Below are 23,198 nucleotides of genomic sequence, written 5' to 3'. Positions count from 1 at the left end.
CGGGTGGGCTGGCCTCTATGAATTCCAGCTGGGGGCCACTGGAAGTTCAGGCAGAATTGACGGTGGTCTCTTTTTTTTTTTTTCAGCCACAGCCCTGAGAACATTGCCAGCAACCACAGCCTCCATAGAGAGGCCGACTTGAATTTAGAGAGCCAAACTCTCACAGGGCCCCATGCTCCACCGATTTCTGTGGGCTGGGAGGCTTTCTCAGAGAAGGGCTGGTCCCACAGGAAGAAGTGGAGTCCTTGGCTTATCTTAGATACACATGGGAAAAATTATTTCACAAATTTGCTTTGTAACTATTTATTTTTTATAGGTGGGAGTTGACGGGGAGGGGGGTTGAAAGCCAGCCAGAGATGTTTACTTGATGAAAGCAGTGTTTCAGCAAGATTGTGCTGGCAATGGTATGCAAGATAGATTGTGAGCCATGGGGGCGGGAAAGAGGAGAGAAATCCTACGGGGAGGTAAACTGCGGCTGGAGAGGGTGATGGCAGAGGAAATGGAGAGAAAGCGAACAATCAAAGACGCGCAGGGCAAGCAGGAGTAGCCAGCTCATTCTAGAAGTCGAAGGTGGAGGAAGACTGCAGCATAACCTCCAGGCTTCTAGCTTGGAAGACCGAAAGGAGAGTGGCAAGAGGAAGGAAACGAGGGAGGCTGGGAACAGGACCTGGCTTCCAGCGAGCAGAGGAGCTGGCTTTCGTTCAACTTAAGCATAAGGTGATGGTGGAAATATCTGCTGCTGAGCCCTTCCTGCACACAGGTGAGGGCTGGAGACACAGCAGCAAGGTAGGGGCGACCCTGATACCAAGAACGTATGTGCTCCTTGAGAGAGGACAGGATGGAAGGGCCCCTGGAAATCCCAGGGCACCAAAGGAGGGTGAGGAGCTGGCAGAGAAGACAAAGGGAGAACAGATGAAGGACACAGAGGACCCAGACAAGGTGGGTTCCCAGAAGCTCAGGGGAAGCAAAAGCCAAGAGAGAAGTCAAGTTAATACCGCTGAGAGGTGCAGGAGGGGTTTGCAAAGAGAGAACCACTCACAGCTTCAGGAGAGCAGCTTTGCTTTGCAGTGGAAGGCAGAACCCCATCACAGGAAGTTCAGACAGGGGGCCTGGAGGGTTGCTGGACTCAGGTTTTGAAAGAGAGGAGAGAAGTCCGCAGGGTTCCCGAATCAGAAGGGTCCAGGGTCACGCAAACATGGCACTGGTTGAAGCTGGAGAGGACCTGAGTGGGTGTGAATAAGCTAGAGCGAGGCGTCCATGAACTTTGATGGGGAAAAACTTTTATCTTTATTTTCCATGATCTCTAACCGGACTTGAGTATTTCCCTTACTTATTAATGGAGGTAACGAATCTCCAGTATTAGCAGTTCTTGTGAATTGTGCCCAGTGGACCTGAGAATGGGGTAAATCACTTTCCATTTGTTACGGGTATCTCAAAACATCATTTATTCTCATCACTCCTTTGACAGCATGGTCATTATTGTACCCACCATTGAAGAATCCTGTTCTTTAATGCTTTATAAAGAAGCACATACATTACTATAATAACAGAACTTTATTATATAGCTTTATTTCAATATAATTTTTTCCTATCATGTATATTTATTATCTGCATTTGAAAACATCCTTCTGAGAAGAGGTCCATAGACTTCACCAGACTGCCAAAGGGGTCCATGGCATACGAAAGCTTAAGAAGCCTTGGGTTATTGAGAAGTGACAACCTCGGCAGCAAGGTCCCAGGAACATAGGGAAGGATGGGTGCAGAGTGTAGATGAAAAGGTTAGTTTGAGAAAGGAGAACTCTCAACTCTGAGAGTAGGAGGAAGGAGGTGCCAGATCATGTGTACAGGGCGCTGGCAGGACCGCATCATCAATATATAAAATAACTTTTATTGACACTGATACTTTCTATACACCAGCCGTTACGTAAGTTTACGCAAGATAATGAAGTGAGGGGCAGGAGAGAGCTCAGGCTCCCAAGGAGGGAAGAGAAGGCGGAGTGGAATACACTAAGGAGACCATGGGCAGTGAGCAGTCTCCCTGCCCCTCGTCCCCCAATGCAGCGTAACAGTGAGGCTTGTCTATTTCCCCTCCTAAAGATCTGTCAAGTGTGTCACCACTACCACCCTGGATCAAACCACCATCATCTCTGATCTGAACTACTGCACAGCCTCCCAGCTGGTCTACATGCCCCCCGTGAAGACCCTTTCCAATAAGCTGTCTATAGTCAGAGGGATCTTTCCAAAACACAGACAAGATCATGAGACCCACCTCCCCTCATAGTCCCACTGGGACAGGCCATTTCCTCTGCCTGGAATGCACTTCCCTCTCATCTCTGCTTTTTAACTCCTACTCTTGCTTCAGATATCAACTTCACATTACAGCCTCAGAAATGCTTTTCCTGACCCCCCAGCCCATAAATCTCCCTATTATACATTAGGATTGCACTTCCCCTATGTAACACTCCAAATTGTAATTTTACATTTATTTGTGTGATGTTTATTTGATTAATTTGGTCTATCCTAGGGAGAGTTACGACAGGAGGGATGAGCTGAGATCCTGTCTTGTTTATTGCTTTATCTTAAGCACCCAGTGCTGTGACCAGCACAGGAGCTTAAATAAGTATTTACCAAGTGGAAGAAAGAGTAAGAGAGTGATAAGCCATAGTGAGACCCGTGGCCCCTGCAGACCTCATGAGTCTCTAATAACTTGGGAAGTTGGCTCTGTGACACTGCAGGGCGGGGATCCAAGATGGGATTGGAAAAAATGAGTGGTGGTGGCTTAGGTGGAAATAATAAAAGAAACGTCTGGGCCAGAGAATACAAAATTTTGCTGAGATTGCTGACTATTCTAGAATGTGAGTTCACAGAGAATCCAATAGCTGGAAATAATTTAATGAAGGAGATGAGGTGGGAGGGGTCGAGTAATGAAAGGCCCCTTGGAAACAGGTTTCTTGGGTTTGGGGAGGTGGGACAGAGAAAAAACTGTGGTTGAAGCCGGCAAGGCCAAGTTAGAGATCAGAGGGAGGAGCCATGACTTGCAACTGTCCTCACCCTCTTCTGGAAGCCTGCATCTCCACGGGAAATTCACCGCTGCTTCTAAGAGCCCCGTCTCCCCCATGGTGAGACTGCATTTAAGTTATAGGAACTTGAACTTCAAGAGGACTTACTCAAAGGAAAGCAAATATGGAGGTGAGGAAGGTTAGCCAGCCCTGTTCTTGTACCCCAGGGGGGAAAATGGGAAGAAATGGGAAAAAAAGGCCATGTGACCAATGCCTGCCACTAAGGTTGACAGAGAGCAATGGAATAATCCAATAGCTGCCCCCAGGGAGCCCAGAGCCAGCAAGGTGGGTCCTCCGGGTTCATGTGCTCGACGGAGAGGTTAGTATTGTACCGGGTGAGAATTTAAAACGCTGTCAGAAATTGGTCCTTACTCAATTTTGCAACTTCTTAACTACCTGTCAGAGATTACAAGACTGCCAGATCTGTCCTTCAAGGCTGTTTCCCTGTTAGTTCAATGAAGAGAGAAGAAACAACAATCCCTGTGGATTGGTAGAGTCAGAATATTAATAATAATATCAACAACAGGAAGCATTTATAACATATTTGCTATGTGCAAGGCTTTATTCTAAGTACTCTATATGCACCATGACTCATCAGGACAAAATAATCTTATGAGGCAGTTACTATTTATAGATGGGGATATTGAGTCTCAAAGAGGTTATCTGACCTGCCTAATCCAGGCAATCTGCCTTCAGAGTCCAGACTCTTCAACACCACAGGAGACTTCTCGTGGGCCTGCTGGTTCTCACCTAACTACAGCGGGAGGCTTTGTAATAGCTTTAGTCACTACTGTTGATTGTTTGCTTTGACCAAGTGATCAATTGAGGGAAAAAGTAACATAGGGAATAACAGGTGGAGAGTAATGTTTTCTTTTCAAGTAAACTCCATCTTTTGTAGTTTTAACAATGGTGTCACCTTTAGGAGTGAGAAAAGTAGAAGGAAGCAATTTGAAACCAATTTGGGAGCCTCTGATGTGGCAGATGTGGTTAAGAGGGCAGGCACTGGTGCCAGAATTGCTGAGGTCACCATTTACCAGCTTTACCACCTACTAGCTGTGTGACCTTAGGCAAGTTACTTAACTGTTCTGAACCACCAGCTTTCATCTGTAAACACGAAGACTAATCATAGCACCTACTTTGTAGGAATCTCGAGAAGATTAAAGTAGTTCCGAATGGTGGCTACATGTAGTAGGTGCTCAACTAATATTAGCTACAAAACAAAGAAACAAAACAAACAAACTGTACTTGGAGTCATGAAGATCGAATCCTAGCTCTGACTCAGGAATGGAGAGAGGGAGGAATAGGATCATATGTGGTAAAGCAAATGCAGCCAAATGTGAATGGTAGAAGCTAGATTGTGCGCACGTGGTATTCACCATGCGTTCTTTCAAAATGTCATCTTGAAGATGTAGAACAAAGAGACCCAAGAAAGGAACTTGCCATTTCTTGCAATAACAATGTCATATGAGGATGTGATGCTCAGAGTTGTGGCACCATCTTGGGATTATGAGTGAAAAACAAGAGAACCACTGAGATACCAACCCAGAGTTCTAACATCATTGAGTCACTGTTAGGGACTGAAATGTGTCCTCCCAAAATTCATAGGTTGAAGCCCTAACTCCCAATGTGACTGTATTTGGAGACAGGGCATTTAAAGAGGTAATGAAAGTTAAATGAGGTCATGTGAGTGGTCCTAATCCAATCTGACTGGTGTCCTTATAAGAAAAGGGAGAGACACAGGATTCAAGCACAGACAAAAGGCCATGTGAGGGCACAGTGAGAAGGTGGCCATTTGCAAGCCAAGGAGAGAGGCTTCAGGAGAAACCAAACATGACAACACCTTGACCTTGGATTTCCAGCTTCCAGAACTGTGAGAAAATAAATATCTGTTGTTTAAACCACCCAGTCTGTGGTATTTTGTTATGGTGGCCCTAGCTGAGTAAAACAGTCATTGAATTAACCAACCTTAGAATTATCTCTCTGCTGCCTTCAGTGATGGAATATATGTCCTTATTTCTTTAAAAACAATCCTAGTCTTTTCAACAAATGGTGCTGGAACAACTGGGCTTCCACATACAAAAAAAAAAAAAAAAATGAATCTAGACTTAGACCTTACACCCTTCACAGAAATTAACTCAAAATGGATCACAGACCTAAATGTAAACATGAAACTATAAAACTCATAGAAGATAACATAGGTGAAAACCTAGATGACCTTGGGTAAGGCAATGATTTTTTAGATATAACACCAAAGACAGGATCCATGAAAGAAATAATCGATAAGCTGAACTTCATTAAAATTAAAAACTTCTGCTCTGTGAAACACAATGTCAAGAGGATGAGAAAACAAGCCACAGATAAGAAAACATTTTCAAAAGACACATCTGATAAAGGATTGTTATCCAAAATAAATAAAGAACTCTTAAAACTCAATAATAAGAAAACAAACAACTCAATTGAAAATGAGCCAAAGATCTTAACAGATACCTCACCAAAGAAGATATACAGATGGCAAATAAACATGTGAGAAGATGTTCCATATCATATGCCATCAGGGAAATGCAAATTACAACAACAAGATGCCACTATGCACCCATCAGAATGGCCAAAATATGGAACACTGACAACATCAAATGTTAACAAGACTGTGGAGCAAAAGGAACTCTCATACATTCACGGTGGGAATGCAAAATGATACAGTCCACAGTTTGGTGGTTTCTTACAAAACTAAACATACTCTTATCACATGATCAAGCAATCACGCTCCTGGGTGTTTACCCAAAAGAGCTGAAAACTTATGTCCACCCAAAAACCTGGATGTTTATAGCAGCTTTATTGATAATTACCAAAGCTTGGAAGCAGCCAAGATGTCCTTCAGTAGGTGAACAGATAAATTGTGGTCCATCCAGACAATGGAATATTATTCAGTGCTAAAAAGAAATGAGCTATCAAGCCGTGAAAAGACATGGAGGGAACTTAGATTCATATTACTAACTGAAAGAAGTCAATCTTTTAAGGCTACATAATGTATGATTCCAACTATATGACATTCTGGAAAAGGCAAAACTATAAAGAATATAAAAAGATCAGTGGTTGCCAGGGGTTGGAGATGGGGGGGAGGAGATGAATAAGCAGAACACAGAGGAATTTTAAGGCAGTGAAAATACTCTGTATGATACCATAACGATGGATATATGTGGATATATACATTTGGATATATACATTTGTCCAAACCCATAGAACATAAAACACTATAAGTGAACCATAATGTAAACTAGGGATTTGGGGCAATTGTGATGTGTCAACAGGTTCATCAATTGTAACAAATATACCACTCCAATGGGGGATGTTGATAATTGGGGGGTGGGGGGCTACGTGTGTGTGGGACCAGAGGGCATATGGGAAATCTCTGTACCTTCCCCTCAATTTTGCTGTGAACCTTAAACTACTCAAAAAATAATCTTAATTTAAAAAAAGGAAAATAGAAAAAAAGAAAAAAACCACAATCCTAGTTCTGCCCTATTTTGGAGAAGTTCTTTAACTTTTATAAGTCCCAGTGTCTTCATGTGTAAAATAAGTATAATAATAATTTCTACCTCCTCGAGTCAGTACGAGGAGTAAATGAGAGGGCGTCAAGAACGTGATTGGCATGGTGGTCAAGAATCGGAATGTGGCCATTTCTTTTAGAAGCAAAGAGTATACGAAAGATCTTTCTACATTACTGTGTTGGTTCTTCCACTGGACTGGGTGAGGAAGGGTGACAGGGCTGAACTGCTGTTGCCTTGTCAGATGAGACCAGGCTACGTTTCATGAAGAGGGCCAAGATGGCAGCAGGACACAACCAAGGGTTTGGTGCACCCTTGGTCTTATTTACCACGTCCGAGTGTTCAGATTCAAGGTCATCATGTCTTCAGAGCACCAACCTCACCCCTCAGGCCCACCTCCCTCCTAAAGCTCTTCATTAACCATCTGCCTAGGGTTGTAGCCCATGAAGCTTCTCCCCACCCTGGCCCAAAGCAGAAAGGCAGTCCCACGAGAGCATGCCACCCACTGGGCAACCACTTACCCACATCAGCCCCGCTGAGTGCCTTCCCCAGCGGCCAGGGCCTCAAGTCCATTCTCTTCCCATTAACAGTGAGTGACTGTACACAGCCTTGAAAGCCTTGGTTTGTCCCCGTTGCTCTCACCAACCAGTAAGCACGGGGAGCCCCACCAAGATAGAGAGGCGTCCGGAAGGTAATTTTACTGTACTGTCCCTTTAAGAAAGATGGAAACAGTAACTTACTACACAAAGTCAAAAGCTAAAACACAACAGATTTTCATGAGGGACATAGTTAAGATGCAATTTTTAGCGCCAGTGTTTTCTTCCATCTGTATTTAAGTCATTGTCCTACTGGAAAATTAAACCCACGGTTACCATAGAAAACTCAAGAGAGCTTCTCAGAGGGCTGTCTTTCGAGAAGGGATGATTTTGGAACCTAGAAGGGAAGGGAAGGTGGGTTAGAGCCAAGAGCAACCCAACAGGCAGTGGACCATGCTGGGCATCCAAAAAAAAATTTTCTCTTTCCAGTCCTGACACCAATTTACTGTGTATCTTGGATGGGTCATAGGGCTATTCTGTGTCTCAAAAGGTGATAATACTAATTTTGTGTATACGTGGGCTAATGTTTACCCTTTTACTGTCCTAGTCACCTTTATACTATATCCTGCAAGAGGCATTTGTGAGGGAGAGGGAAATTGCCAAGACTGAGTTGCAAAATATTTTGAAATTTGCTCATGGATACAATTTTTTTAAAGTGTTATTACAGCTAAGTAGGAACATTTCCAATCTTAGACTAAACCACAATCTGGATTGTAGATTTTGAGGTTACAAAATACAGAGCTGAACATTAGGTGGGACAGAATTAAGGTGCTCTTGGTTATTTGCTATTTTTATTGCAGAAATATCTCATTTGCTTGGACTAAAGGGTATATAGATGGAGGTTGGGAAAAGGTTGTTATAAAATACCTAGAATGTAAGTCACTGAAATGTAATCTTTATCGTTTATACTTTTGTTATCAATAAGTAAAACATCTAATCATTGCTTTATCTTTTCTAATGAATAGATAAGAATCATTTGTAAATAGTATATTAAATATGAGCTAGGCAGCTTTAAAGTATTTACAGTGGATTTTAAGGATTAGTTATTTGCCAGCCACTAGCTTTCGTTAGATGAATTGAGTGCCCTGTTGGCTTATTTCACCAAGATCCTCAGGATTTACTTCTTCTGGATCCCTTCCTCACACTTCTGGCCCTATTCCCTGATCCAGGACCATAGCAGGAGCCCGGCAGCTAAATCCTTTTCTCCTTTTTTGGAACATTAAGTGCATCATAGGGGTGGGTAGCTCCTCTGAAGCTCCCTTCACAACATCCCAGGCAATAGTCTTTGAGCCTAGCCTTTACCTTCCTCTAATGAGGGTTGTCTTTGGGCCTCTGGAGGCTGCTTTGCCTGCCTATGCAGAGAACTGGTGGTATCCTGGAGTTTGCATTCCCCTGGCACAGCCCTTAACAAGTTTTAATGGGTGCTTAAGTGTGAAAGTCCAATTCCCTTGCTTTGGGTTGGCATCACTCCGTGGTTCTACTTACACTCCAGAGCTCCCCTGTGGGATCAGGCTAAAGCCAGATCCTGATGAACTTTGCCTGAGATCTAACTCATACTGACTTCTGCCCCGCCCCCGTTCATCTTAATCCCCTCTCTTACAGGTTTCCTGTGGGATCCCTTTCTTAGTGCATCATTTGCATAAGACTCCTCATCTCAGGTCTGTTTTGGGGGAACCTGACTTAAGACAGAGTCACTATCTCTTGAGACAGTTTTCTCAAACATTCCACATCTGCGGTCCTGCTTATACAACTTGCTTAGCAAGTCCTGGTAGTAAAGAGGCAGATGTTGCCCTGAGTATCCACAAAATTATATGCTTTTTGTAATTAATGCTTACATGCATTAAAATCATATACTCTGAAGGCAATACTCTTCGAGGATTAGAGTCCCTGTTAGAGCACTGCAAACTACACACATAGGCACCAGAATAGAATAGGATTATCACCTCCATTTTCCTAGATGCTATGCCTCTATTAATGCAGCCTATAATTTCTTTAGCTTGTTGTTATCACATGGCCCTATTTATTAACCTTTATTGAATTTCCTTGTTTTAAACCATAAGACATTTACACATGTGTTACTTCTGTTACAGCTTCTCCACCTGTATTCATGTTAGTATTTTGGACCCAAGTTCAAAGTTTCTTTATTCCTATCAAATTTAATTTTAACCATAGTAGGCCTATTGTTCTAGCATCTATGTGATTCTGCAGTGCATTTATCCCATCTTTCCCTTCCTTAGAAATATATGCATATCTGCATAAATGATCTTCCTGGATTCACATTCACTATATTTGGACTTTTGTTCTTTTGGAACCACTGGGATTCAAATGAATGAGATTGATTTTTTCTATTCTTTTTTTTTTTTATCAGCAAGTCATGACCCTCAATATAACATGTCTTGTCAGCAAAGAATAGTGAAGAGCCCGGGCAAGGAGAAAGCTATACACATATACACAAAGGCTTTCTTGCTACTTTTTTCCTCAGAGAATACAGATACCTGCCTGATTAGAATTACAGGCTCGGTTCCTTGGCAGGTTGCTAATCCCAACTGTTTATTCTAAACACAGTCCTAAAGTTGCTCAGAGCGTGACAAATATGTGAATACCTAGGTGATCTGCTGAGTAGCCCAGCGGTTACACTGCTTTGCCACTTCCTATAATCATGGCCCCAAAAAGGTGGATGAATGGATTACTCCTGCATATTGAACCAAGTGAACCTTTCGGGACGATTTTCTAAAGCCACAGGATTGCAACACCTCTGCCTTAAAAGAAAGCTTTGTGTTTGGCACTAATAATGGCTTCAATTCTTCCTATATGGGCCTTCCTCCACCCCCTGGCATTGATGTCCTTGTAGAAAGAGAACATGTCCCCGGGCACAGAGCTTACTGCACGTCCCTGTGCACCCAGGGCCAGGATGCTGGCAAAGTTCCTCCTCCTCCTCGGTAGATGTGGGATGGACACGTGCCCTGAAAGCCCACCTAGAGTGGAAGGCTGGCAGGGGCACATCAGAGCCAGGTTGCATGGGTTTGCCATGAAAAGCAGCCCATCTTCCAGGGCTGCCAGCTCTCTGCAGTGGGACCCTGCCAGGGTGCTTGTGGTGTGTGCTGGGCAGGGGGGCAGGGAGTGAGGCTCGCACTCACCTGGGACTGGCCTGTCACCGGGGTGCCGTTGTTCAGCTGCAGCAGCCCGTTCAGCCCATCTCTGTAGAGTGTAACCGTGTGCCAGCCCCCTAGTTTGATTTTGGTCTCACTTACGATGATGGCAACCCCAGTTCCACAGTTAAACCTGCGGGGGAAGAAAAGAAAAGGAAAATTCTTAGATCAACCAGTTCATTATGTTTTCAGACTCCACGGACATCACTTCCAGGGGAATGGCTTCTTTGAGAGCCAGTCTGTCCAGAGTTAGGTTTACAAATATCAAGAGCTGTTTAAATCTACACACGGAAGAACTAGACGCCTCCTTCCCTGGGACCACCTCAGCCTGGTTGTCTTTAATCTGCCCATAGAACCTTTCAATGTGGGGTCTCCTTTAACCCAATTTTCTCTGCAGCTTAGCTTAGAGAATCCTGGGCAACTAAGATCTTCCCTCTCCTTCTCAGCAATGACCAGATGCTGAACATGGACTCAAAGTGCAGAGAATTAGAGCTTGAGTCATTCTGCTTCTGGGGATTTCTCTGGGGACTTCCCACAACTCCCAGATGACAGGCTCAGTGATGTTAATAAAATGTAAAAAAAAAAAAAGAAACCAAGTCTTCACACTCATTTTGACAAGCTGGCCAGCACTGCCATCTGTGTTCAGCTGGGCCTGAGTGCAGGGATGGTTTCCATGGAAGTCTCCAGCTCAGAGGGGATGTGGGTGGAGAACGAGCATTCTCAGACAGTTGCATTATTCTTGTTTTTTTTCCCAACCTCCATATGGCCTGGGGTGCCCTCTGGTCACTATGCCTGACATGTAGGATTCTGACCTTTTCCAGCCAACCTCCAACCCGCCACCATGCCACGTCCGCATGGGTTCTGAGGCTGCCAGTGGGGAAGGAAGCATAGCGGGTGTCGTCCTTATCAGGATGTGCCCTAATTGCAGCCCACTTCTCATGGCCTTCCTTTGTCTCCTGACCCTCAGTGGAGTGGAGTGGGGTGGAGAGGCTCACCCAGAGCGGGGGATCTCAGAATCACGCAGTAGGAGTTGCGGAGATGGAGAGCTGCTACCAGCAAATAACCAGCAGGGCTAGAGTCAATCAGATCCTCCAAGGGTTAGATCCGCAGAAGGTCAGGGCCACTGCCCCAGATCCCGCTGGCTGACCTCAATCTCCCATCAATCAACGCATTTAGCAAAGGATGCCGGGACGGGGGTGGGGGCATTTTCTACCCCACGTGGGATGCTTGACAGTCTTATCCTTCTTAACCAAAAGTAATCTTTGTGCTAAAATAGTCAAAAGACAATCATGGTTGGTGCTTACTGAACGCTTTGGCTACGGGTCAGGCACTGCTCTAAGTACTCTTATGCTTTAATGCATTTAATCCTCACGGTAGTCCCGCGAGGAAACATGGGCTCGGAGAGGTTAAGTCATCTGCTGACGGTCGGGCCGCAGGAGAATGGTGTCATCAGGCTCTTAACCAGTGAGCCATGGAGAAGCACCCAGCTGATCCCCATTGGTTGTCCTCAAATAGGTGCCGTGTGCACCTCCATGAGGGTGGTTAAAACACTCACACGTCCACAGAACTCTGCATGCAGAAAACCACACATAAACCAAAGGTGGCTTCCAAGGTGCGCTGGGACACAAATGATCAGGGCAGAGGAGGTAAGTCAAATAGTCCACCACAGCCCTGAGGAAAGACGAGGATGGGGTCTGAGCCTCTGGAAACCCTTAAGAGGCTGTGGGCTCCTCTCCGGGCTCCGTGCTGTCAGCCATATCTACCGCAGGGGACAAGGAGGAGGTGCCAGCCTTCTTCCCATCTCATCCACCAGAGCTCCAGGAGAGAAGGGACTCCATCGCTTTGGCTCACTGCCGCATTCCCAGGCGCTGCAGCAGTGCCTGGTACACTGTGGCGGCTCAAGAAACATTTGCTGGTGAATGAATAAATGACTACAAGGTTCCAAACTCAAATCTGAGGGGTAACCCTGCAATCCTGATACCCCAGTATTTAGTAAACTGGCCCATGCTCATCTTATACACACTGTTCCTTTATTTACAGGGATCCATTGTGTATAGATTTTGTTCACACTATAAAAAGGAAAACGTAACGTAGGGTAGTATTAAAAATCTGAGGGGTTTTTGGCAGGAGTTACCTGAACTGGAGTGAGCGCTGGATGACAGCCAGGGACATGAAATCCCCCCTCCCGTGCTCATTCTCCCCGCAGTAGAGCAGTAAGCCATCCTCCGCCTCTGCCTGTTATTATAGGAACGAAAGCCACACGAACAATAAGCACCTCTTCTTCCATAAAGGGCCCCCTGGAAACACTCATGAATACGAAACTTGAGCATCTCCGCTGCGTTCCTATTTACGAGCATGTGGACTCCAATTACTTCCCAGTTCACTTTCAATAAACAAAGGGCAGCGATATAAACAGTGCGTGAGGAATTTTGCAGTGACGTGAGAGGAAGGTGGTCCCATATCTGACCCACTCTTTACTTGGCTTCATGGATCCACCAGCAGAGGTTCTGGGAAACCATGTGCACAAAGACCGCAGTCACACAGGGGCTGCTCTCATGCTCATCAAATTCTATTCTCACCAAAGAGCATTTTAGTTTTTCTTTTTTTTTTTTATTTCCCATGCAAATTTGCTTCTTTCCTTCCTTTAGGAGAACATGACAATACAAACAGCCCATGGACTAGTTTAGTTTTCACCCATGTTGTCTGTCCTAGACTGGGACAGATCATCTTTTGGACCCTCAACACTTTGACTGTGACCTGAAGGGGACTTGTTTCCATATCTCCAAACCTTTTCCTGTCATCTGAGATACCCAAAAGAATCACTTTAAGCTGAAGTCAATGAATTCTGATCCACAGCTGATTCAGATCAGAGAGCATCTATTGGGCCCTCACTGTGTGCCAGGGTTGCATATAGTCATTTTTCTATCTGTTCAGTTACAGTCATAATAATAAATGTTGTTTGGGCTTCCTTTAAAAGGAATTTTGGGCTGAAGAATGCACTTATACCTTCTGAAATCCTGGCCTGAGAAATGTCACTATTATGAGTGTTGACCAAAAAAAAACCCACACAACCTAAAAGTTGAGGATTATGTTTTATTTGGTGGACTTGCTGAGGACTTTAGCCCGGGGAACAGTCCTTCAGAGCTATCGGGCTTAAGTCCTCAGCAAATTTGCTGAATAAAACATAATTCTCAACTTTTAGGTTATGCATTTTTTTTTCAGTCAACACGAGCAACATGTGTGGGACCCAAATATTCTTCCTGGGAACCTTCAGGCCAACCATTTCCATAGTTCAGTAACATACAGAACACACCCTCCCTTTGCTGCCGCCCTTGAGTGTGTAAGTGTGCCCATCGTTCTCACTAACCTGTGAATGGGTTTACCCCCTGCTTCCTCTCCCCCTCTCCTCCTCCCTTTGACGTAGCACACTGCTGTGTTAAGGTGTCCAGTAAGCACTCATCAAAGGATTAATCCTTCTTACCCTAAATTCAAGAGTAATTTGAAATGCCTGATAAGAGTTCTTCAAAGGTTCAAAGGTTACATAGGAGTGGCCAAAGAACTGAGGATACTGTATAACAATATCTGAAAAGAGAAAAAGACAAAATAAAAGAATGCTGTTTCCTCACTTCAAATGCAAAAAATCAGTACACACCATTGCCTGGATGTCATTAAGTAAAAACCCCTGATAGTCTGTTAAATCTAGCTTACCATCTTCTTCACTCTACTCTTTACCCCCAGGATTCTCATTCCTGGGAACTTTGAGCTTCTGAAATTCTTAGGGAGAAACTGGATCTTTGGAGATTGTTACTTACCACCCTAAAGAGAAATCAATGGCTTTAAGGCCACTGACACCTGCTTTCTAGCTGTACATCTGTGTAATATAAGTTGGCTCAATTATTATCCTTCTTAACCTTCACGCACATGTTTCTGCTGCATTTTCTTAGTAGAGGTGTGATAAAAGTAAACCCACCCCCAAGATGCCATCAGGATGATTTATTAATTGCTCCAAAAGGACTACATGTTTGGCACATATAAGAATAGGGCTGCTGTCTAACTAGAAGCAATGGAAGTTGCCTCACATTTGCCCTGTGTAGCTAACTAGCTAATTTAATGACTAAAACATGGGAGAAGGGGCTGATCTTAGAAAAAGGACTTGAAGGAACCACGTGTGGATGCAAAACTGCCTTCTGGCTCCCAGTAGGGCCAACCCACCACCATGTTCCCCACCCCACCCCTCAAGGGCCTACCTTCTGAGCAGCTCTCACCACCTTTGCCCAGGTTGCAGTGGCATCGAGAGCCCCCCCAGTTGTAGTCATTGACACAAAAGCTGTCAGCAGAGCAGAGAGTTTCATCACAAGACACGTCAAAAAGCCTTGGCATCATAGCCACACCATTCTTCCCTTTCTTCTCCACTGGAGTGGGCTGAGGAGCTACCTCAGTCATGGGGAGAGATGCTGGGGTAGGGGGGACAAGCCTAGAAATGGTCATTGGGTTCGATCTGGGCGCCATCTTGGATTCCACCCAAAATTTCTTATTCCCTTCTTTGATAGCAGGAAGCGGTTTAACCTAAAGACAGAGAAGGAAAAGAAGTTCAGGATTAACACAGAGCACAGTAATTAGATCGCCTTATTTATAGCTGACGCCTAATACTTGAAAATATAGTCACTTTTGATATTTACCAAAACCTTGGGATGTACAGAGGGCAAATAGTGCTGACTCCAGTTTATGGATAAAGAACTTGAGGCTCAAGGATTTTAAGTACCTTCTCCTATACTACTCAGAAAATCAGTGCTAAAGCTGATATTATGTGATTTATTATTATTACAATATCACAAAAATGCATTTACCTTGTCAAGGAATTGTTCATTTCCTTATAAAAACTGACTTTATAAAATTTCACTTACTGGGACTCTAAATATGTTTCTGCCAGATTGTGAAGTCAGCAGGCAGGAGCTGACTACAGAACATCAGCATGGTTGGTACCTAGTTACTATTAATTTATGATCACCTGGTGCCTAAGAGTCAGAGGAAATAAATGTGTCCAAAGCAAATGAGCCAAGTTAAGTAAGTTTCAAGTAAAATGTTAGTGGTCCATTGATTAAATCACCTTGTTCAGTAAGGAAACAAAAACACCCAGGTTTTAAAGCAGTACTTTTCGTTACCTCCTCAAAGGAAATATCCAAATCTAAGTCGTCTTCATATGCGTCATCATCCTCGCTGACTTCTGTGTCGGTTATATAATGGGGTCCATAGCTCCCACTTCCTGATTCCTCGGGGCCTTCACAGAGAAAAGCAGCACACCGCAGTCAACACATGCCTTCGCTGCTCCCTTTTTTATGCTAACGCAGCCACATACAGAGCTGTGCTGAATGGATGGCGATGTATCGGAAACACACAAGGAATTCAACACAAAAGAGGAAGCAGCACTGAGCAAAAAGTATGAAAAACATTTCATCTCATAAGTAATCAAGGATATGCCTGTTAAAACCAGAAGGAGCTGCCATTTTATACTGACGAGACTGGCAAATACAAAAGTTGGGCAATAAAAAATATTACCAAGGATGGGATCAATGGAGACTCATACTCTGATGTTAGGTGTGTAAACCGGTACATCCTCTTTGCAAAACACTTGGAAATATTTAATGAAGTAGAATATGTTCATACCTTTTGATGCAGCAATGTCACCCCAACTTACAAAATCTGGAGAAACTTTTCCACATGTGCAAAGAGACATGTGCATAACACATTCATAGCATCAGAATTTGTAATTGTAAAAAAACCCAACTTTGTTATTTTTATAATATCAAGTAATACCCCAAAAATCTGTCAACAGATAATGGATAAATGAATTATAGTATATCTATGGAATGGGATACTATGTAACACAGGAAATGAATAAATGGATATTTAATGAATCAACATGGTTTAATCTCACAAGATTTCATGCAAAAAATGCAAGTTGCACAGGAACATATCCAGTTTGATGTCATTTATATAAAAGTCAACAGCAAGAAAAACTATGTATTATTTAAGGATATATATATATACAGTTGTCCCTCTTCCCTTGGCATCTGAGGGGTGGTTTTGGTGCAGGACCCCCTCAGATACCAAAATCTCCGGATGCTCAAGTTCCTTATATAAAATGGCAGAGTACAGTCGGTCCTTGGTATCTGCGGATTCTGTATCCACGGACTCAACCAACCACGGATCAATATGGACGGCCGACTACATTCAAACTCTTAAGAAAAGTAAGGCAAGGACCAAAAATACGTGGGAAAGGTTAGAAGAGGGATATGAATGAGGTGTGACTCACAGGGGCCTTTGATAGTACTCTATAATATTCTACTTCTTAAGATAGATGCTGGGTACCCATGAGTGTTCATATTATTTTTATATATTATATAAAAACATAAAAGTAATATCACATATATATAAAAGTATGTAATATATATATATACATATATATATATATATATATATATATATATACACTTTTGACGTATGAGATATTTCATTAAAAGTTCTTTAAAATAAGAAAGAGACAGTATAATAGAGCAAACACTCCCACACCCAGGAAAAAAAGGGGCCCTGGGTGGCATCTTGGAGGTCAACCATTTCCATACATCTTAGCAGGACAACAGGATCTTTCAGAACTGGAAGGTGGGCTGAGAAAAACTCATAGGGGACAATACAGGGTATTGTTCTTTGGGGGATGGTCAGATTAACATTTTTATTCAGTTGTCACCCACAAAGTCTACTGACCCACAGCAGTCCTGACTTAGGCTAGACACAGGAAGCCCTACCCCCAGGATCTGAGAGTCTTTCAAAGTGCTGCTCCATAGCGCCCCCATTTCCTCCTGGTGGCTTTGGGTAGGCACAGGTACCAGCTGCCTTCTCTAATCCAGTCACACCGGGCACCAGGCTTTACGGCTGTAACAACTCTGGCAACAGAAACTGACTTTTGTAGGTCATTGATGCCCATTAGTTATTGAATGATTAGTTAAAAAAAGAAAAAAATGACATTAAAAACACAAATTGAACTTAAAGACAATTCTGCTTTCAGCAAAAGCTAAGCCAAACACCTTTCTCACAAAAGCAAACTCACCCTCTTCTAAGCAAAGAGCAAGCAGATTGAACACAAAACTAAAGGAAATGTCAGAAAGGGAGTGTGGGATGCCTGCTCAGGGGGCACGCTGCTGACCTGATATCTCCTCCTGCACCAGGAAGAGGGAGACGTGGTCGGCAGGTGATCCAAAGACATCGGGGAAGGTCCTGTTCTCAGGTATCAGGCACATCTTGGTGGAGGTGTTCTCACCACCTCCACACCAATTCCCCAGTTTTATTTAAAATAGCCCACATGTCAGCTGAAAATTCAAGCCTGTTGATGCCAGATTTATACCTGGATGCCAATTCTCTTAAGCCACCTGCATCTAGCCAGCACAGCTGTGTGCCAGACGTCTTCACACAAAAAGCCAGAGGCCCTTGAAAACAGCTTCCCCTCTCTTGTCTCTCTGTATCTTTGTATCTTTCTACTTCTCTCCCCGCCTCTCTCTCTTTCTCTGGGTCTCTTTCTTCTCCCCCTCCTCACTCTCCATTTCTATCTCTGTCTCTCTCATATTTTCAGAATGGATGAATTTCACTAGAAAGAATTCATTTGGTAATAAAAGAATTATGTAGCACATGCATGGAGAGACCTGGGTTTTATCTTCAGGAGGCGGGCCTCCGTACCTCCAGGGTGTTCACCCTTGCCCTCTGCACATTTTAGCCATTCTTGTACTATTCTCATCATGTCAAGATTCTCTGCATTTCATCTTATAATACTCTATCTGGAAAAAAAATTCTTCAAAGACCCCAACTGCCAACAAGATAGATGTCCAGGCTCCTTGGTCAAGAATCCCAACGATCACAACTCCTCTTTTTCCTCCCTTCTCCTATCACCATTATTTATTGAAACCTACTGCCTCTCTCCTACTGACAGGTACTGTTGTGTGCTTCATATCATACATTTCTAAACTTTACAATAATCCTGAAAGGTAAGTGTGGTAAATTTCATTTGGTAGATAAGAAACTGAAGTCAGGGAAGTTAAGTGGTTTGACCAAGATGAAATCCTTTGTAACTGGCCAAGCCTAACTCAAAACCAAATTTGTCTGATTGCTGCTTTCCCAGTGCCTGTAGGAGAAGAAATCACTGTGGAGAGAGGAAGAGCCTGGGATTTAGAAAATTAACATTTATTGCTCATTTTTACTGTGCCAAGAGCTTTTCATAGATTGTTTCTATTAATTCTCACAAAATCCTGTGAAATTGGTATTATTACTCCCATTTTACCATGTGAAGGTATAAACTGAAAAAGATTAAATAACTTGCTCAAAGGCACACAGACAATAAACAGCAGCACTAGATTTATCCTTGGTCTCTTTTTTGATTACATCATGCCACTTATAATCAGACTCCAAATCATGGTTTTGACTCTTTTTTTCCCCTCTTCCAAAGTCTTAATGGCCAAACTGGTTTACCAGTTGACTTGTGAACACATCTTGTGTTTTCTTACCCCAAGACTTTGGTTAATGCTCTTCTCCACATCACCTTCCTTTTCCCTCTTGTGTGTCCTTATACATAGTCTACCCACCCTTCCAGCTGCATGCATTCTGTGGAGACAGAGCTGAATGTGTATCATCCAAAGACCAAAATCAAGTGATATTTTAAAAAGAGAACAACAGACTCTTCTGGGAAAAAAATGGTGACTCCAGAAACGACGGAGCAGCCAAGGCCTGTAGGACATTCTTCCAGCTCCTCCTGGATGGTGCCATCCACCCACGAATATGTGTCCCTAATCATGAGCTCAGAATAAGCTTCCACAGTTTGTTGAACTCAATGGATATTTAAGATGGTTTTTACATCTTCTGGACTCCTGGCCTCGGAATGTTGCCCTTGTGTTTCTCAACTCAATTGTGAACCCACTGAGGGCAGGAACCATATTTTAGACTTCTTGATATGCCTCCCCATCCTCCTTTAACTAATACTTCACATACTCACCAAAAGCCAAGGCTTCCACCAGGCACGGGAGATACCACCACAGTGTTGCACTATGGTGGGACTTTGTCCTGTCCTGGCCCAGCTGGTCAGGCCTGTTTAAGTGGTGGAATATTGGGGACAAATCCTTGTATGGTGAGACTTTGCCCCCAAATCCAAAGACATTCTCCCCAGACTGCCACCATTCCTCTCTCTTTCCCCAACTCAGAGCTAGAAGTTTAGAGCTGGAAGAGGACTTAGACACCATCCGGTCCAAAAGTCTCATTTCATAAATGTGGAAACTCAGGCCACAGAAGAGAAGTGACTTAAAACCAAGGTCATGCATCTCATTAGTGGAAAATTCAGGACAAAACCAGACCATATGACCCTTAGTTCAATATGCAAAATAACATACAAATGTTTTGACACCGAGTATCTAAGATACTTTAGCCAGAAGGATATAGAGGAACCAGGGGTTGGAGTGTGGGTAACTGAGTTCTCATCCTGCCATTTAACCCACCCTAGGAAGTCTACCTTGAAGGAAACTCTTAGAGGAAAGGACCACAAATGCACTGCTGCAGCTATGAAATGGTACCATGATGAGAATGGAAATGACTCCAGCTTCTCTGCTCGTTTTGACAAGTAAAATAAGGCATATATTGTTCAATGAGTAAGGTTCCTTGGTCCTTAAATAATCATTGCTTCTGTTTGAGACTGCATATAACCTATCTCTTTGAAGCCAGAGGTTACTGCTCAGTTTGGGGAAACAAAGGGTGTGAGATAAGGGTGGGACGAGAATGTGGAATTAGAAGGACTTAGAGTCAAAGACATCTTGACTTTTGTAGAAAGGTCTTGGAGATCAGCTAGCACAAGTCCATTTTACAGAGGAGTAAACTGAGGCTCAGAGAGACCATGCGACTAGCCCACAGAGACAGTTCAGTGGCAGAGCTGGTCTAGAATTCTGGACTCCTGACGCTGCACTCCAATACTCTTTGCAGCATCTCTTCCTGTTTCTCATAATTATCCAGGCTAATTGTCATTTCCCATTTTTAACAGGAAGGAAATGAGAAGAGAGAGGACCAGACACAGTATGGTGTGAAGACATGTGGAATGAAGATCCCCACTCTTGTTTCCTGATGACCCCACCACCTCAGATCTCAAATCCATGGCTTCCCTAAAGATTTTACCAATGCTGTTTCTAAGTGAGCACAGAATGTACAGTCCAAGCCACTGTTAAGAATTCTCCCAGTAGCCTGGGGTTATTGTAATTAAAGTGCATAACTCATCTCTCTCTACTTGACACTTTGTTAATTAGGAAAAGAGAACATTAAAAAGGAGTCATTTATTTAGAACCAGAATAGTCAAACCATTAACTGAATACAAAACAAGTTCAAGGGGCTTCCCTGGTGGCGCAGTGGTTGAGAATCTGCCTGCTAATGCAGGGGACACAGGTTCGAGCCCTGGTCTGGGAAGATCTCACATGCCGCGGAGCAACTAGGCCTGTGAGCCGCAACTACTGAGCCTGCGCGTCTGGAGCCTGTGCTCCGCAACAAGAGAGGCCACGATAGTGAGAGGCTCGCGCACCACGATGAAGAGTGGCCCCGCTTGCCGCAACTAGAGAAAGCCCTCGCACAGAAACGAAGACCCAACACAGTCATAAATAAATAAATTAATTAATTAATTAATTTTAAAAAAAACAAGTTCAAGGGTTATTCCACTACAAGGAAAACTAATACAGAAAAGACAAATTTCTATTACTATATTACAGGATGACTTTTATTTTTTTTTTAAAAAAACCTATATGCTTGGTTTTATTGAGGCATCACCAGTTTTCTATAAACAGTAAGTTTCTCCGATGTATCATGGTATAGTTGGAAATACCCCTAGTCATGGAAACCAAAAACTGGGAGAGAGATGGACACAAATGACTGTGTGACCTTGAACGAGTCATTTAATCTCACCGGTTCTCGTGTTTTCTAATAAAACAAGGAACTGGACTGGATTTGATGACCTGTTGGCACTAACTTCCTGCGACCCTAAAGTTTACACTTTTAATTCAGACACATTGCAGGCACCTGTTACTCCAAGCGAAGTTTGAAAAAGAAACAACTAGGGAATTTCACTTATGTGGATGAAAAAAGGAGTTAGTTCAGCATGGAAGTTACACGTCTTGGGGATTGTAACTTTGTGTTCAATAATATAAGCCTCCCAGAAGATGTGAGTTATCATTTATCAGAATTCATCTTCATTCATAAGGACCAGGTTGTATTTGGGTCTCTTCTCTTAACAGCTCTTAGCAGTGATGAGAGAAGAGCACTTATTCTTCACTCCTGAAGCTGCAATCATGAGAAGAGCTTCCTGAAATACTGTTGAATGCTCGTCCAACCTTTTTGCCTCCCTACAGAGGTAGAGACAGAAACTTAGGTGCTGAGTAGAAGCATTTGGTCCATATTTCTGAACTGAGTGAAGCTAATCTATCAAAGGACCTGGGGGAGGGAGGAGGAATTTGGGGTAAATTTGGTCTCTCCCACCTTCCCTCTCTACCTCGACAAGTGGAAAGCAGTGACCTGGGCAGGTGTGATCTCTCTGCAAACCCAAACTTTCCCTCAAGTGGGTTCCATAGCCTGGATTGGGCAAAAGGGAGTTTGCAAAAGGGAGCTTGTGCCTTAGAGTAAACTATGTTCCCTGATCTAGCCTTTATCATAAACAAGGACGAGGATGGCATTTGATTCTTTATGGTCTGAGTTTGTCTTATTTCTCAGTTGGTTCAGAAAATGGACAAAGAGAAGAAGTGGTATTAGTTGGGCATCCTCAAAACCCCAACATCAGCTTTGGCGACACAGGGACTCAGAGGCTCTGCAAGAACGCTGAATGGTTTCCTTTGCTCCTCCCTTTCCCACAAATAATCTGTCTGGTTCTTTTCTTTCCACCTGAGTGAAACTAACTCATCCCGGGGTACGTTTCTGTGGTGGTAAGGGTGGGATGGTTGGGAGAGAATGGCTCTAAAGAACCAGCTATAGGCAGATATGTTTGCTCTTTTCCATTCATCATGCTTCATGAAACCCTTACTTGACAACAGCCCAAGAATGGCACCCCGGGCACCAAATGACTTCTAGAACCCTCACCTCAACACTTCCCTGACTCCTTTACCTTTATGATCTTTATGCCTGCACACACAGAGGAAGCGTCAGCTGCATAACCCCTATGGAGTGTTGTCTTTGGAAGAATACAAACCAGTTAACCAAGCACAGCCCGCTGTAGCCTTCTCCCTTGGAGTCTCCCTTTCTAAAGATAATGCGGCTGTGGAAAGCTAAGCAGATGGCCAGAAACCAAGGTTTTAGGTACCTGCTTCTCTACTACCTGCTGATGGAGGAGATACATAGGCAAAGCATAACACGAGAGGTGGCTGTGAACACAGCAGGACAACCTACGGCCATGTTTTCATCATGGTGTGCTGAAAATTTCAGGTGTGGACTCTTTGTAACTTCAGAGAATAATGAATACTAATTTGTTGACAACATTCTGTGGGGATACTCAGGACTTGAGGTGGAGTGGGCAGTGTACAATTTAGATAGGCAAGTAAAATATTTCTAAAGAGCTGAAATAGTGGTTGGCAGGGTTATGTATACAGCAGGCCCTCAGTACATATTACTTAGATAAGAGAGTGAGTGAATGACTGAATGTTCTCTATAAGAGCTAAGTCTTCTTACAAGGTGCTCTGTGCATGACAAGTGCAAAAAAAAAATGTTTGTTGAAAGACCCTAGCTTTAATCTGGTCATTGGCAATGCTGTAAGTGTTTAATCAGTCATTTTCACTGGGAGTTTAGTAGTAATTCTCA

General features: G+C 43.4%; 1 protein-coding gene across 1 annotated transcript in view; it reads right to left on the bottom strand.

The window, feature by feature from the left end:
- The window catches only part of EGFLAM (EGF like, fibronectin type III and laminin G domains), a 167,434-nt gene that overhangs the window by 34,138 nt on the left and 110,098 nt on the right, over positions 1-23,198 (bottom strand). Inside the window, exons 8-13 of the mRNA XM_059916264.1 lie at positions 15,512-15,627; positions 14,597-14,915; positions 13,831-13,931; positions 12,484-12,584; positions 10,338-10,482; positions 7,126-7,315 (exon numbers count right to left, since the gene is read on the bottom strand). Coding sequence (XP_059772247.1) covers positions 7,126-7,315; positions 10,338-10,482; positions 12,484-12,584; positions 13,831-13,931; positions 14,597-14,915; positions 15,512-15,627 — 972 coding nt within the window. The remainder of the gene's footprint in view (positions 1-7,125; positions 7,316-10,337; positions 10,483-12,483; positions 12,585-13,830; positions 13,932-14,596; positions 14,916-15,511; positions 15,628-23,198) is intronic.

The sequence above is a fragment of the Balaenoptera ricei genome, chromosome 3, assembly GCF_028023285.1.
Source record: "Balaenoptera ricei isolate mBalRic1 chromosome 3, mBalRic1.hap2, whole genome shotgun sequence".
In the NCBI taxonomy this organism is placed as follows: Eukaryota; Metazoa; Chordata; class Mammalia; order Artiodactyla; family Balaenopteridae; genus Balaenoptera; species Balaenoptera ricei.
The sequence above is the reverse complement of the archived record's forward strand: the minus strand, read 5'-3'. Positions and strand labels throughout refer to the sequence as shown.